This window comes from Lactuca virosa, chromosome 6, assembly GCF_052849685.1.
Source record: "Lactuca virosa cultivar CGN04683 chromosome 6, Lactuca_virosa_CGN04683_v6, whole genome shotgun sequence".
Classification (NCBI taxonomy): Eukaryota; Viridiplantae; Streptophyta; class Magnoliopsida; order Asterales; family Asteraceae; genus Lactuca; species Lactuca virosa.
This window is the reverse complement of record NC_136431.1, coordinates 18,018,826-18,036,883: the sequence shown is the minus strand read 5'-3', so window position 1 is coordinate 18,036,883 and position 18,058 is coordinate 18,018,826. Positions and strand designations below refer to the sequence as shown.

Genomic DNA, 18,058 nt, shown 5'->3' with positions numbered 1-18,058 from the left:
TACTCGGACAGCACTTCGTTTACTTTAAAATAATTTCCTTCGACGAAACCTAGTATTATTACCACTAGATTTTAGTCTAATATTTACTGTGACTAATTATTAGTCTTATTATTATTATCATTATATAAGCGTTTAAACAATACTTTCCAACCACTATGTACAGACAGGGGCCAGACATAAAACATCGGAGGGCAGGACCATTTTGGCATATAGCACTTTTGAAACCCAACAACCCTATGTGGCCCCTTAAACCAGATTCTCCGTACCGCGAGTAGTTAAAAAGACTAAACACCCCTTCATAATATTATTTTAGTTATATAAACGACTAAACACCCCTTCATAATACTATTTTAAATAGATTTAACGATATTTGTACTAAACTAATGTCGAAAGTACTCAACACTAGTCTTATAATAACCGCATCGTCGATACCTTTCTAATGATATATACATTTGTATATATATGTGTACGTATATATGATTTATACTTTATTTTAATACGTAAATATGCTATTATAATTTGTAACTCGTTCATACGAACTCCATTTTTGACGTTCTTTATATCCACGCGTTGGTATTTACGAGTACTACAACTTTCATTTAGACGCCGTCAGCTAATTCTCATTCTATCTCAGATTTACAAAACTGTATCGAATTTATCGCACTCGAAGAGTAGGGACCAAGTTTCGTCCATAGCTTTAAAATACGAGCTCTACTCTCGACATTCATTATATCCACGCGTATTTAAAAACAAGATCTAAAACTTTCATTTAGACTCCGTCGGCTAATTCTCGACCGATCTTAAATTTAACAGTAGGAGGATATTATACTGTTAAATGTCCGCGTAAAATTCATAACTTCTACATACGGATTCCGTTTTCGTCTGTCTTTTTACCGTTGAGTTCCTATTAATGAGATCTTTAACTCTCATTTAGGTCGCGTAGGCCAAAAACCGCTCGAACTAAAATTCGAGTTTCGGGCTGTGCACTGCTATGCCAAATCTTAGAAAATTCATAACTTCCTCATACAAAGTCCGATTTGGGCGTTCTTTTTTTGTATGTTCTTGGTTTAACATATACTACAAATTTTGTTTAGATCACTAAGGCTAAAAAGTCTTCTACCGTAAATTCACTATTTACGTCTCCCGGTGCCGTGCCGGTTTTGCCGTAAAACTTCGACGGGCCATAACTTCTTCGTTATAACTCGGATTTCGGCGTTCTTTATATGTATGGAACCCTTGTAACATATACTACAACTTGGTTAAGATTAATCCTTCTAAATAATCTTCCATCAAAAACTCATTTTTGATGTTCATCGTCTCTAAATTGACTAGCCCGGATCTGCGGGCGTTACAGTAAGGTGATTCTTCCACATTAATGTCAAATTAGGATCTGTGAGGATCGGTTGGGATTAGGTAGACGGTCTTAGGACATGTTATATATGTACACCTGATATATGTCTTTTAGGAATGATATTTTATCATTAAAATGTTATGGGCTTGAAAACCCTATGTATCTCACCAGGTTTCCCAAACCTGACCCACTCATTTTATTGTATCACAGGTAATGGAGCCAAAGTTGAAATTGCCTAGTTAGGATGTTGAGTGGAATAAAGGATAGGCTTGCATTAGTTATTCCAGGACCTTTTTATTTACGCTGTAACATATGTTCAGATATAAACGAATGACATCCCGAAGGTTTTAATAAAATAACTTTTGTTATTTCAAAAATGTTTATTTTACTGGGAACTTCCACATTTCAATACTTAAAAGTGTAAAGAAAATTTTTAAATTCGTTCTGAAAAATGGAAGATGTCACAGTTGGTATCAGAGCATTAGTTTAAGCGAACTAGGAATTTAAGAAAATTCTAGACTTAAACTTAGATACTAAGTATGATTAGTAAGATGTGCGATAGATGCCTTAGTTGCTTTAGACACTTGCCTTAAGACACTATAGGAAGATGCCTTAACTATGTGCTAAATTATATGGTACATAGTCTATCTTCTTTATCCTAAAATTTTCGCCTCTACAACTTTAGTACTCAAATGTCATGACCATCACGAGGAGCGGTAGAGTCGTCACGAATGAAGGAGGTCCAGCACCACAAAACGTCGGAGCAGCTGTTGTGTAAATCCCGATGAATGAAGCTCGGGCGATGATGCAAGAAATGATCAATCAACAACATCGTGAGTTTAGGGAGTTATTAGCTCAGGAGCTAGCTAATATTATGTGACACCCTCGATCTAAAACATCTAATCTATAAGAATTATCAAGATTTTATTTATTAATGTGTGAAATATGCTCAAAATTTAAAACTTTTATATCCCAGGTTAAATCAAATAAACACAATATAAATTTTATCTATTTATATGTAGCATCCCAAAATATGGTCCCAAAAAATTTCATTTTTAAAATAGATAAAATAGTATTTTCCAAAACATCAGCCATACATCCCAAAATATCCAATGTATCAAATGCCATAAAAATCAGAGTAAAACATTATATGCGGAATCTAAATGGTGTGTGCGATGCAGTCAACCCGAGCTCTTCCCTTTGCTACCGGAAGTACCTAAAACATAAACTGAAAACATTAAGCACAAAGATTAGTGAGCTCCCCAAACTACCCCATACCGATACATAATAAATCACATACTGAGCCCTCGCCTGACTTCGGGCCTCGCCCGACATCGAGCCCCGCTCGGTTTACATATATGTTATTTTCAGGCCTCGCCTGTCATTGGGCCTCGCCTGTCATTGGGCCTCGCATATCATTGGGCCTCGCCCGCCATACACATTCAATCAATATCACATAATCATACTAATACACATAAAAATCATAAACTTTAGCATATGTTCCAATCTTCATGCCTCGCCTGGCATCGAGCCCCACTCGGTATACATAGCAGCACATAACACATGCAAGGGTCACGTAAACTCCTAGCATCCTAGCATAACCAATAAGGGCCGACATTGGTGCCTTAGACCTGCTATAGCCCAGTGAGGGAACTCACATCAGATGCTAAATCTCACAGAAATAAATCCCTAGCCGTTGTCCTGACGAATTCTCGAGCTATCAGTACAAAATAACACCCAATCAATACTTGGGTTCCAATTACTATCCAATAATCCATTCTTGGGGTAAAATGACCATTTTACCCTTGGCCTAATCTGACCCATGGCTAAGGCCCAAATCCATCATATGAAAGGCCCAACACTAAGTAATCTACCAAGGCCCACTAATGACCTACTTATGGCCCAATTTTCCAAATTGGGCCCAAACTCCTCAAATGGGCCTTACCCTAAAGCCCAAACATATTAGCCCAAAAGTCTGATTTCTAATGACCCACTAAGGCCCAAAGCAACAAAGTCCAAGGAATGGCCCAAACCGAGGCCCACATGTATGAAGCCCATTCCGACTGAGTATACAGGGCGTACTCAGCTGTACGCAGTGCGTACTGGCTTCATGACCTGTACGATGTGCGTACCGGCTTGTACGCCCAACGTACTTCTTTATTAAGTCATTTTCGCTATTAAGCACTTAATGCTTTAAACCAATGGTCCAAATCACATATCCGAGTCCTACTTAATGTCTAAACCCATAAAGTCACTGACTTGGTGACTTTACAAGACCCATAAGGACCCAAACTCAAAGTATAACATTCTTCTTTCATGAAAAAGGCCCTAACTCATGCATGGGTGGATTTCAACCCCAAAAATGACAACTTTATGATTCTAGGCCCCAAATAACACTAAGAATGGCAACTCTAAGCTCCAAAAACGTCATGGAATCATGAGACTTCATCAATGGGACCAAAAGAGTCCATAAACCCAACCCAAAAGATATCTAAGCAAAGAAACACCAAGTTCAAGACTTTATACCTCAAATGAGAACCAAAAGCTGATGAGGTTCTGGATCTAAAAGCTTTAACTTCACCAATGAATCTTCAAGAGTGAAGACCTTCTTCAAAAGCACCAAATTACTCTTTTAATGGCCTTCTAAGCTCCAAGAACACACAAGGAAGGATTAGGGTTCGAAAGTAGGGTAAAGGGAACAAGGAGGCTGGTGAAATGAGGGTTTCAAGTCCACAAGGATGATTATATAGTGGCCAACCCCTAAAATTAGGGTTTCCATTAGTCATCGCGTACACCCTGCGTACGAAGTTGTAAGCCCCGCGTATGCATCCGGAACCCCCGATCACCCTCGCACGAGTACGCTAGGCGTACCACCAGGTACGCCCCACATACTTGCTTCATCACTTGTATGCTTAGCGTGCTTCATTGTACGCCCCACATACAACTCAAGGGCCAAAATGGGACAAAATAAATATGCAAGGTTAAAAGAAAAACTTACTGAGACTTAAGTGTTACAATTCTCCCCCACTAGAATTATTATGAATTTATATATAAGATTTATTAGTGATTCCAGTCATAATATTGATTGATCTATTTACAAGAATGATGTTTAGGCTAGATTTAGTGAGGTGTTTAAAGTGGGATTTCCAAACAATATACTATATATACCAAATGGACCCTACTTCTGATATGATCTTACTTGGTTGTTCCTTATTTGATAGAACATTCAATACTCATTGGAATTAGTGAAAGATCTAGCTTTTATTACTAGATTGTCATAGAGACTAATAAGTTATAGTATTATAGGTTAGGCGCATTGCTCGCCACTTGGATCCTCTAGATAGTTATTAATCGTCTGAGTAATTTTCCGGGTGAGTTTTCTCACTATACTATATACTACAATATGTATCCTATGTATGTTAGGATATAGTTGCATTGTAGTATGTTATTAGGCAATTAGACTAGTTTAGTTATTTGCCTGCTGTGTTGGACTATTTGTTTGTATGACTACTGTATATGTATTGATATATTATGTGGGGGAGTTGAGGGCGGACAAACTTTATGTTGAAGGCCAATATACTCGGGCGGACCAACTTTATGCTGAAGGCCAAGGGGCAGACTAGCTTTATACTGAAGGCTAAGGGGCGGACCAACTTTATGATGAAGGTCATTATGTGTATGCATTATATATGTATTGTGGTATATGGTATTTTAGGGAACTCACTAAGTTTCATGTTTACCTAATTGTTGAATAACTATTTTTCATGTTGTTCTTCTGATCGAGGAAAAGTTCCAGCATTACTGTACTCATATTGAAGAAATCAGTATTGTTTTAAGACTTCCACTAAAACTCTCTTTTATCTTTAATAAATGTATCTAAATGATCTTGTAATGAAAATTGGATGTTAAATCTATGTTTTAAAAATGAAAAAAAAAATTATGTCAAAAATCAGGACGTAACACATTAAACTAGATATAAAAAATATAAAAAAATTAAAAGGGCAAAATAGTCCTTTCAAGTAGTCTAAGGACTAAACCATGAAAATTTTCTAATTTTAGACTTTCAATGCAAGTTGAAAACTTTTTAGATTTTATCTGCGGTTTTAAATAACCATATGGACCAATTTTACAGTTTTATCTTATGTTTAATTATTATATCAATAATTCAATTTCAAAATACTTACGATAAAACTTATTATGAATTCAAAATTTTAAGATTACACATTAAAACTGCATAACTCATATTAAAATGATTTTCACACGATTCATAGAGTAACAAACGTGATTATCCACAATAAAATATTGAAAAAAACATGGGAAATACAAAAAACAAAATACTTTTATTAAATTAAATTAAATTTTAATTTATAATAATGATATTTTATTCAAACCGATTTTATAATTAGATTTGTATATAAGTTGAAAAACTCTATGTATATTAGTTTTTATTTTCTTTAATTAATTTTCAAGCTTAGTAATGTGGTTATAGAAGGCTATATCTTATTCAAACCTTCGCATGGATCAAGATGTTCAGGTGGCTTCGGGTCATGAGCCCCCGATGCCACCGTGATTACTTTCTTACCATGGACTTGGCCACACAACCTCTCTCCTCCCCCTGCTGCCTAACATATCATTTTTTTTCCAGATAATCTACATTAAAGACATGTATATGGTGTAGTAGTCGTTGCATTAAAAGTAAATAAATTAGTGAAAGGTAAAAGGATGTGTATAACATAGGTTCAAAAATGAGTGAAAGATAGTTGAAGAAGTTATATCGTGCTAACGTAACACGAGACAAGTGAAAGGTAATGGAGTCCATAAAACATAGATTAAAAAGTTAGTATCATAAATAAGTAACAAATTGTTTACCTTTTCATAAATTATTGTTAATCCAAAAAAACTATATAAATAGATAATAAACTACTGTTTTTATTCACAAAATAACATTAAAATCATAAAAATAGTGATATTTTATGAACACAAAGTTACAACTAAGTTCCGATAGCATTTTTTTTAATAAATCATGTTTTGTGAAAATAAAATAGTTTCTTACTTATTACTTATCAGTGACATTAACCTTTAGAAATCGATACATGTAATTTAATTTGATTATATTGTTTTACTTCATTGTTATCTAAATTAAAAATATATTAATTTGTTGACTATTATCATTCATTTATATCCTAATTAGACATTATATATTTAAAAAAGAAAATAATTGTTAATTACAATAATTTTAATATCTATTTATTTTTTATATTTTGAGATTTTAATTTTAGGTTATGTTGACAAACTATCTGATAATATTTTATAAATTATGCTAAACTACTTTTAAGGTTTTACCAAATGCTAAGTTATATAATGAGCTAGCTACATTTTTCAAACATTGCGTAAGTCAAGTTTTAGTGTTTGCTTTTCAAATGATCACGGTAACTGAATGAAATATGGTAATTATGGGTGTGGTGGTATAAATGAAGGAGAGACTTAAAGGTGTAGTTTGGCCAATTTTGTTCCTAATTGACTTCAATTGTCAATCTACCAAAGTTTAAGCATATCCAATGGTCATGAAACCCTTAGGGTTTCGATATGGGCCACATCATAACAAGAACGAGACGAGATTGTTTTGGCGATTTGGAGATGAAAAGGGAAGAACTTATTATTTTCTCGTCTTTGTAGTGTAAAGATTCTTCTGTGTTTATTTCCGACATGCTTGATGCGTGAACCTAGAGTAGGGGAGAAACTCGATCAGCTAACATGAAGACAATGTTGCAAAGAGTAATCATATATGATCGAAGTCACCGATGACGATGCGACTTAGATGCTTCTCGTGCGTCTTATATATCATCGAGTAGGAAAGAATTGATAAAGAAATGTTAATTTAGGAAGGACTCATAACTAGATTGAATAATTGGGCCCACATTAAGGTTAACTTGTCCATGTGGAAGTTGACAATGAATAAACTAACAAACGTAAATCTTGATAAGTGGAGGATTGAGGTGGACTCTCCTTTGTTAGTAGTTGTGATACACTTTGAAATTATTAGATCATTTTTTTTTCCTATGCCCGATAATGGTCTAAATTTGGAAGTTAATTTCAAAGTGGTGGAATCTTGATATACATGGCATGTGATATTATTTGGACCTTCTGCAATGGGAAACAAGTATTAGCCAGAAAAAAGATTTAGACAGTCATTCTTACGACATGTTAAGTACATTGAAAGTTCATAAACAATATGATTTTTAGAGCGAGTAAGCCAAAGAAAACAATTTTGTTCGATTTATAGTTTTCTAATCTTTATTTTGTTTTTTTTAGGGAAATCTCCGAAAAAGTCCCAATATTTTACCCTAGTTTACGAAAAAATCTCAAACTAAAATTTGTTTACGAAAAAGTCCCAATTACCGGTAAAAACGACGATTTGGTCCTATTTTCCCGATTTACCGGTTTCATTAATTACCGGGTTTTAATAAAGTCTCATTATTTTACCATAATTTACGAATAAGTCCCAAATTATGATAAAATAATGAGACTTTAATGAAAATTATGGTAAAATAATGGGACTTTAATGAAACCGACAAACCGGAAAAAAGGGTCAAATCGTCATTTTTTCCGGTAATCGGGATTTTTTCATAAACCAATTTTAATTTGAGACTTTTTCGTAAATTATAGTGAAATATTATGACTTTTCCGAAGATTTCCCTTTTTTTTATAGACGTGTTAAAATTAAAGTGAATTGGATCAGTTGGATTTAAAGTCCTATCCTTACTATTGCTTCTTCACTCGTAAATTTTATCTTTTATTAGATTCTTAAGTAAAATTCAGCGGTTTCAAAACAAAACTTTTACAAATATACCAAATAACACATTTTCTAAATTTTACTGGATATTTAGAAATAATTAAATATAGAATAAAATAGTTTGCTCACAAGAGAAATAATAAGAATAGAGGAAATGGGTGCGCCAAATGTTTGGTATGCGCTGAACGCTGACCCTAATGCGCCAAATATATATATACTAGACAAATTCCTGTGCGCGTTGCACAGTGAAGATTAAAAATATATTGTTAAAATGTTGAAAAATATATGTTTAAAATGATTTAAAATGGTTATGTTGTTGACATTAACTTTGAGATAATATTTTAACACAAAATTATATATATATATATATATATATATATATATATATATATATATATATATATATATAATCTCAATTATTTTGAACAATAATATTCATTGACATCAACCCACATTCATCATTAATAGAATTAAATATAATTATGTATTTAGTATTATTTTTAACAATTATTATTATTGATTAATTATATTTTTACTTATGCGATCATTTTCTAATTTCAATAATGATGTTCATTTAAAATACAATTTATTTATAGCTAAATGTAATTTATAATTTGATGTTATTATCATTTAAAATTGTTATTCATTAATTTTAAACAACTTATTATTAATAATAAGTTAAAGAAGACTTTTAAGAAACACTTAATATTATTATTAAAATGTGAAACATACACTAAATAATAAAGTCATAAGATAGACAATTTGATTTCAAAAGAGACTTGCATGGATAATATGACATATCCATATAATTTGATTTTATTATTTATAATTATTGCTTATTAACTTTAAAACCACTTGTTATTATTAATAAGTGAAAGAAACTTTTAAAAAACACTTATTATTATAATTAAAATGTTAAACATATACTAAAATATAAAGTGATAAGATTGACAATTTGCATTTTAAAAAATGCTTACATGTATAATATATATAATATGACATATCCATGATTTTTAATTAATTATTGTTTTGAAGCAACATGAACATACAAACATGTATACAATAGCTAATTAAATATTATATATATCACCTTTCATAACATATGATCGATAACATGAATCTAATCTAATTTACATTAAAACTTCAACCACAACATACAATTATATTCTTAAAAGAATACTTAAATCAAGAAAATACAAAAAAGAATTAGTATATAACAAACTTACAAATTCAAAACTTCAACATAATAACATGACTCGAAAAATTGTTCAAAGCCTTCAAACCAATACAAAAAACTTTAAACTTGTTTTCTTTGTGACTTTTGTATGTGATTTGTATTTGTGTGTCTACTCAAAAAGATTGACATTTTTATAGTAGAGTATCCATTAATTGTTTATTAAATATATTATATAAGTTATAAAACCTTTGAATTGTTAATCATTATTAAGAGACTTTTGAGTGATATTCATTAAAATAGGAGGTTTCAAATGAATGAGGTGTTTGCAAATTTTTATGGGGGTTTCAAATAAGGAAAAATGCTAGCTTTATAAGTATATATATATATATATATATATATATATATATATATATATATATATATATATATATATATATATATAGAGAGAGAGAGAGAGAGAGAGAGAGAGAGAGAGAGAGAGAGAGAGAGAGAGAGAGAGAGAGAGAGAGAGAGAGAGAGTTGTGATTAACACACCATATTATATTTAAGCGATGCATAAAAAATCTCATAATTACATCTAAATAAATTTAAACCAAAAAAAAAAAAAAAAGTTAGTGCTAGAAAAAGAGGGTGATTGAGTTCAATCTTTGGGGACATCCCTATATCCCTACTATGTACTAACTACAACAATACAACCCACTAGACCCATTGACTAACTTTGTCTTTCTCTCGTTTAGGCATGATTTACAAAATCATACTTCACTTGATTAGCAAAATTTGTGGGATTAATATTAAATATCTCAAATACTTTTCTTTAAAAAAAATTCGCCTCATTTCCTATCTCGTAAGTGTTTTGTTGGTTAGCTAGTGAAGTTTTAATATATGTATTACTCATAATTTATAGGTACCATTCGTTTTCCAATTTCATCCCTTTTATTTGATTTTTTGTCTTTTTTTGTTTTTTTCCTATTTTGTTTTTTTTGTTTTTAATTCTTTTTAATTATTATTATTATTATTATTATTATTATTATTATTATTATATTTTGATTATTATTATTATTATTATTATTATTATTATTATAAATTTCGCACAAAATTTTAACATTCGGACGGCATTATAAATTCAAACGGCTATATAAAATCGTTTTTTAAATATTTTTTTATATTTTTTAATTACGGACATAAAAGTCGTTCGAATTTTATAATGTCGTGCGAATTTATAATGTTTACCGAATTTTAAAATGTCATCCGAAATTTAAAATGTTGTCCAAATTTTTTTTGATTATTGAAATTTATAATAATAATAATAATAATAATAATAATAACAATAATAATAATAATAATAATAATATTAAAATATAAAATAAAAGGAAAAAAAATCAAAAATGAAAAGAAAAAAAAGAAAAAGAAAAGAAAAAAAGAAAAAAATAATGTCAAATCAAAAGTAAAAAGTTGATTTGATTGATATTAGGGGGTAAAATTACTTATAGCACAACCCTTAAATACATACCAAAATATTATGTAATAAGTTATTATAAATATTTGCTGTTTCATATGCAATTTACATGGTTAAAAAAAAGTACATTTGACAATCATACGTTACCATTTGAAAAGGAGAATAAAAGATTCCACTTCTCTCAACAGCTTTATTATTAGAGTATATGAAATGATTATGAAGGATTATTTTAAAAATACATTAATATTTAAAAATATATGCAGAATTTTTGTTGTTTAAATTACTTTTTCTCAAAAATTAAGTATTAATGGAAATATTTAATGGTAAAAATAAATAAAAAAAAACAATTAGAAAGATATTTTATTAAAATAAATTTATATTAAATAATGTTAATACAAATATGATTTCATAAGAATAAAAAATACTTAACAATCATCAATACTCTTTATTAAAACTTAAATAAGCCAAACTTCATAAAAAAAATTTGTCTTCAAGGTCTTGTTGCAAACGAAGTGTACCAACCTTCAAATGATTGTACCAAGGTTGAAACTATAATTTTATGTTCCAAGTTCTTACCACCGTATGACCTCATTGTTGTATAAGTAACTTTCTACCCATAAAATATGATTTTCATTTCCGCACTTTGTATGGGGCATTTTAGTAATTTGATTATAGTTGATTAACAATAAAAAAAATGTCAAATGTCAAAATAAGTTCAATATTTTGTTTTCAAAGTGAAATAAATAAGTAAATTGCCAAAAGGAGCTAACTTGATGAGTAAATTTCAAAGAAAATCGACATTAAAAGATTTTTGGTCTATTGATATCATGAGTTCAAGTATAAAACACCCCAAAATTTGGGCCTATAAAACACTCCAAAATTTATCTAGTGATGTTTACTTGATATAAAGTATAAACACTCTAAATTTGAGTTTATCCATATATAAATTTGAGTCACTAAGTTTCAATCTTTGATAAATAGACAATTTTCCATGTTGATTTTTGGAAAGTGTGAATTATGAAGTGGATTGAAACATAAGGGGTAAAAGTGTTAATTCCATATTCCTCTGACACACACGCTTACATATACTACAGCACTCACATGACTACTCTGTTTCTTCAACCACATATACGAAACAACCAGACAAACCCTAGCAAGTACCATTTTACATATTTCATCCTGTGCATTTAATATTTATATATTTATTAAATATATTTTTTCGGATAAATTTCCAAATGAACTGTTAAAAAGTAATATATGCTCTTCTCTCTCAAGAGTAAAAAGAGAAAAAGCTTTACTTACTCTCTGATTCGGTACTTCATCGCCATTAAACAAACACCTTAAACCAACCAACTCTCTCCTTCTTCTTCCTCCTTTTTAACTTCCTTCTTTTTACCACCATCACTTTGTATTCTGGCTCTCCCAACTATGGAAGCTTTCAGCTTGCTAAGGTACTGGAGGAGTAATGGCGGTGATGGAAGCGCCAATGCTAACGTAACAACTTCCGCTGCTTCACCCTCCGCCACCACCATTGTTACAGCAGTCAGCACCCAAACCTCCGACACAGGAGATGACGAAGACGACGAGAATGATCACGGACCGTTTTTTGACTTGGAGTTCAGTTTACCGGCGGAAGGAGGAGATGATGAGGATACCAAAGACGGTGACACAGGAAACGGTGTCGATTATGGCGAGGAAGAGGAGGATGAAGAAGATGAAGAGGAATCAGATGAGAGGGAGTTGAAGTTCACGCTTTTGTCTGGTTCCAGTGGTGATAGTACGAATGATGCGAATGTTTCGGTTTCTCCCTCCGATGAGTTGTTTTTCAACGGCGGTTTCGTTCCTGTTGACCAGACGACGGAGACTAATTTAAAGCCACCGCAGCTTCGTGTTTCGTTGATGAAATCGGCGACGAAGCTTCGAGTTATGATGTTGAAGTTTAAGAAATCGAATGTTAAATGGAGTGAAAGTTCGGAGGCCAACGCATCTGGTTGTTCGAATTCCAAGGAAGAAAAACAGACAACAGATCAAACCGGAGAAGATGAAGGTTCCGGCAAGTCGATGACGGTGAAATTTAAAGTGGAAGAAGTTCCGATTGTGTCTTTGTTCAAGAGACATAACAGTTCAAAGGCTCCAAAAAAGCGACAAAACGACGACGTGGTTTCTGAGGAGAAGAAATTTTCAAAGGAATCGATGCAGAAGTATCTGAGAAAAGTGAAACCTCTATACGTTCGTGTTTCGAAGAAATACGGCGAGAAGTTGAAGTTTTCCGGCCAACTAAACTTACCACGAGCAGCCAAGTCGAATATGGTAGCATCGCCGGCGTTGGAAGAACAAAAACAGTCTCCTAAGAGAGAAAAGGAATCGATTCCAGAAGTTTCAGAACCACCGCTTCTGATGAGCAACGCCAAAGGACTGAAACAAGGCAACTTACCGGCCGGACTTCGCGTTGTTTGCAAGCATTTAGGAAAGAGCCGGTCCGCTTCTACGGCGGTGGTCGCCGCCGCACCTCCAGGAACAATGTCGTCAAAACGTCGCGACGATTCGTTACTACAACAACAGGATGGGATACAGAGCGCCATTTTACACTGCAAGAGATCATTCAAAGCGTCCAGAGGTAACAAAATCAATCAAATTTCATTTAATCATGATTTTTCAACAATTGATATACTTCAATAATACTCCAAACATCTCAAAGTTATCAAAGTTCGTTGAAAAAATTACAGATTCAGGGTCGGATTGTTCATCAAGTTTATCAAGATCAGGCAGCGATCCGGCGGCGGCGTACGTTAAAAGCTCAAACAGTTCGTCGTCCGATGCGGCGGAATGTAAGGAGACGGTGGAAATCAACGACAACAAAAGCAAATGAGATAAATGATCGTAGTCAAAAAGCGGAAAAATCATATGGATTTTTCAGGTTTTGATGTTGATTGTGATAAAAACGAGGAAGAATTGAAATGAGTTTGCAATAATCAATCGAGTAGAGAGGGCCATAGTTGGTAAATTATGTAGTCAATGGAATGCCCCCACAGTAGTAAATTAGACATTAATGGAGTCCTGTAAAGCTTCTGTAACATCGTATAATAACTTACTTAATATTATTATTATATTTATTATTTTTATCTAATTTATTATTTGTTAATTCATATCCATTTTCTTTTTAAAAAAACATGTTTTTGATATATAATTAATGAAATGAATTTGTCATTTGGATAAATATTCAAGATTGCTTCTTGATAAGAAATAAATAATAATTGTAAATGGAATCGAAATTATTAAATCAAATTAATGATTATACAAAGGTAAAAGTAAATACAACAAGAAGAAAGTCGCATTATTCTTTTATTATAACGTATATAATAATAAATGTTGCATTTTTAGATCTATTCTGCATGTGATGATTCTTCCTCTAGCTTTTTATCAATTTGCCATGATTCGTTTTAACCTTTTAATGACTAATAAAGAAATATTATATTTTCTTTATAAAACATATTTTAATGCATTTTTTAGATTCTTATCAAACAGATTGGTAGAATATATGTTGTGATATTTTTTTATTTTAAACTAGGTGTAAGACCCGTGTATTACACGGGTTTATTAAAAACAAAAATTTAATATGAATATATGAACATTAAATATTTTATAAAATAATGTTTTTCAATAACAAAATGTAATTTTTTGGAGCATTTGTGAAAGAAATCAAATCATTTGGAGCATTTATGAGAATTTATTATCAAATTAATAGAATGATTTTTTTTTGAACCGGCCAATAAAATTATAATAATGAAAGAAAAAGAACATGAGAAATAGAGACAGCCACAAGCCAGTGGCGGAACAAAAAGTCCAAAAACAAAATTTGTGGAACAAAAAGTCCAAAAACCAAATGCAGAGAAAACAACATGAAACAAATGACAGATTAAAAGAAAGGGATTGAGACCAATTTGCCCCGGCTAATTCCGCCATCTTACCCCTGTTCTTCACCCAAAGAAAAGTCACAAACTTAACTATTTCTATGACTTTATCAGGTGGTAGCCGGTTTTTTTTAAAGACTCTTTCATTCCTTGCCTTCCACATACACCATAACATACCATAACAAATTACCACAATAATTTTCTTTCTTTTTGGGCACGACCCCCATGTAGCAACAAAATCCAATAAATCGTTCACCTTGTTGAAACCACCAGCTTGCACATTACACCACCTCCATATCCCATTAGCCACCTTTTTTGCAAAAGAGCAATCCACAAGAGCATGGTCTGGGCACTCATCTTTCTCCTCGCACATACGACATGTCAATGTTTCCAAGTTTACCCCTCTTTTTGAAAGCTCCGTTGCGGTAGGAATTCTACCATATTTCACCCTCCATATGAAACATGATACTTTCAATGGTATTTCTTTAATCCATTGGACATTATAGATACTGATGGGGGGCTGATAATCACACCTTTTTCTAAGGGCGCACACTGTAAATGATCCGTCCGAGTTTAAACCGCATCTCCATTGATCTCGAGTGGTACCTGATTGCTTGGATATCACAGAGCTAACAGGGATTTCAAATTTCGTGAGATCTTTCTGAATGCCTGCAATATTGTTCCATACTCCTGCTAAAGACTTCAATGAGTAGCAGTCATCAGGTTTGGATCGAAGATTGTGCAAGCAGTTGATGACTACAGCCCATAATCGACCCGGCTCGGTTTTGATCTTCCACCACCATTTCATTATAAGGGATATATTAAGAGCTTTTATCGTTCCGACACCCAATCCACCTGATTCCTTGGAGGCAGTCACCTTTTCCCACGAAATCCAGTGTATTACTTTCTTTTCGTCCGATCCACCCCAAAGGAATCTATTCCTCATCTTTTCTAATATCTCAATTACACCTTCAGGGGCCACAAATAAAGAAAGGTAATAAGTTGGGAGGTTTCCTAAGACTGACTGAATAAGGGTCAATCTTCCACCAAAGGATAGACTTTTAGATTTCCAATTTGAAAGTTTTGCTTGGAATATGTCAATTATCGGTTTCCAATGTTTCTTCAACTTCATATTTGCTCCAACGGGGACTCCAAGATAGGTGAAGGGGAGGGAGGCAGGTGAACAACCAAGGGGACCAGCCCAGTTTTCAACCTCCTGCATATCAGTTCCAATCCCAAAAACCCTTGATTTGTGGAAGTTAACTCTAAGCCCTGATGCAACATGGAAGCAGTGCAAGATGCGTGCTAAGTTATTGATGTTTTGTTTCGACCATTCCCCCAAAAATAGAGCATCATCTGCATATAACATATGAGAAATTGTTGGTCCCCCATTAGGCAGCTTAATGCCGTGAAAGATACCAAGTTCACATGCAGATCTCATTGCTACACTAAGACCCTCCATGGCTGCAATGAAGAGGAACGGGGAGAATGGATCTCCTTGTTTGACACCTTTAGATATCGAGAATTCTTTGGTTGGGCATCCGTTAACTAGAACTGAGGATTTAGATGATACTAGGCAACCTTTTATCCACATTCTCATTTTGTTCCCAAATCCCATGTTCATAAGATTTGAATCAAGAAAATCCCAGTTTATCGAATCAAAGGCTTTATCAAAATCAACTTTAAAAAGTAGGATCTTTCTTTTCGACTTTTTTGCCCATGAACAAATTTCATTAACTACAAGAGGCCCGTCAAGTATGTTCCTGCCCTCAACGTATGCAGATTGTACCTCATCAATACATTTCCCCATGATTTTCTTCAATCTTAACGATAGGATCTTCGATATAATTTTGTAGATGCACCCAATAAGACTAATCGGCCTATAATCGCTAATTAGGAGGGGGTCCTTTATTTTAGAGGCTAGCGAGATAAAGGAGGAATTACATGATGGATCAAGTTTACCATATCGCTCGAAATACTTGACAACCGCATCAATGTCCCCCAGGAGAACTTCCCAGTATTTCTTAATAAATTTAAATGTGAATCCGTCTGGTCCTAGTGCTTTATCGTTACCACACGCCCACATTGCATTCTTGATTTCGCTGAGGGAGATAGGAGAATCGAGAAATTGTCTATCATCAGTTGAGATTTCCTTGAAGTATTGACTTTTAAGTTTCGGTCTAACAGGCCACTTTTCTTTGAATTTATTAGCAAAAAATGAGTAAATCTCCTTTTTTATGGTTTCTGGATCCGTACACCATTTACCATTGATTAGAAGACCATTAATCTTGTTCTTACAATTGTTTTTATTTATATAACCATGGAAAAACCTCGCATTTTCATCTCCATCTACTGTCCATTTGATCCTAGATTTTTGTCTAAGATCAAGGGCCTTAATTTTTTCCAACTCAATAATTGATCTGTACCCCGAACTCCTAGCCTCAATCTCATCAGCTGTTAATTACCTTACCTCAGCTTCTGAATCAAGGTGGTCTACTAGCTTCTTGAGTCGATTCAATTCATATTCCTCCTTAGGGTGATCAGTTGCCCTCCATTTTTTTAAGCCTTTCTTGATATGTTTAAGTTTAGCAGCTAGGTACGAGTCAGGTGTGCCATATCCACTGAAATTGTTCCAATTGGATATAAATGCCTTCTCAAAACCATCCCTCAACAACCAGGAATTAAAGAATCTGAAAGGGGACGAGCCAAAATCTCTGCGATCAGATGAAAAAAGGATAGGACAGTGGTCCGATATTTCTCTAGGAAGAGCAGTGACAGAGACATGAGGTATGAGATTCAGAAAACCTGGACAAACTAAGAATCGATCTAGTTTGCTTAGCTTGAGGTCTGAATTCCGAAAGCATGTGAAACGGTGACCTCCCATTTTCAAATCAACAAGGCTATTATCATGAATGAAGGAATTGAAGTCACCAGCAGCTCTTGGATAGAAGATTGAATTAAGCCTCTCTTCCCTCCTTTTCACCACGTTAAAATCACCCATCATAATCCAAATACCCTCCTTGGAATTTTTTATTTCTGTTAACTCCTCCACAATGCTTTTTTATCTGGAATCGATTGAGGCCCTTATATATTGGCGAAAATCAAATTCTCCCTGATACCATTCCATGTGCCAATGTTGATTAAGTAATGCCGGGAGGAAATTACTTCAATAGAATGGAATAAATTACTGTCCCACATATTCAACAGACCCCCCGACCTGCCCGCTGAATTGACACGATTATCTCCAAAGTCTCATGTACCCCAACAAGCTCTAACATCAATATTCTCAGCCTCTAGTATTTGTGTTTCCTGGATTGCTAAGAAGGATACTCTGTGCCTTAATTTCAAGTTTCTGACCCAATCAATCTTG

The 18,058-nt window shown here is 33.2% G+C and overlaps 1 protein-coding gene across 1 annotated transcript; it reads left to right on the top strand.

The window, feature by feature from the left end:
• Positions 1 to 12,029: 12,029 nt before the first annotated feature.
• LOC145120528 (putative membrane-associated kinase regulator 2) lies at positions 12,030 to 13,904 on the top strand. The gene is made up of 2 exons (XM_079056338.1): positions 12,030 to 13,394; positions 13,504 to 13,904. Exons 1-2 carry the CDS (start codon positions 12,206 to 12,208, stop codon positions 13,644 to 13,646), a joined length of 1,332 nt encoding a protein of 443 aa, XP_078912464.1. The 5' UTR covers positions 12,030 to 12,205; the 3' UTR covers positions 13,647 to 13,904.
• Positions 13,905 to 18,058: the final 4,154 nt, after the last annotated feature.

What these genes read in the sequence shown, in the direction of transcription:
- LOC145120528 (XM_079056338.1), top strand. Translation starts at nt 12,206, where the DNA reads ATGGAAGCTTTCAGCTTGCTAAGGTACTGGAGGAGTAATGGCGGTGAT. An exon ending in ATCATTCAAAGCGTCCAGAG is followed by an intron (nt 13,395 to 13,503) that starts GTAACAAAATCA and finishes AAAAAATTACAG; the next exon opens with ATTCAGGGTCGGATTGTTCA.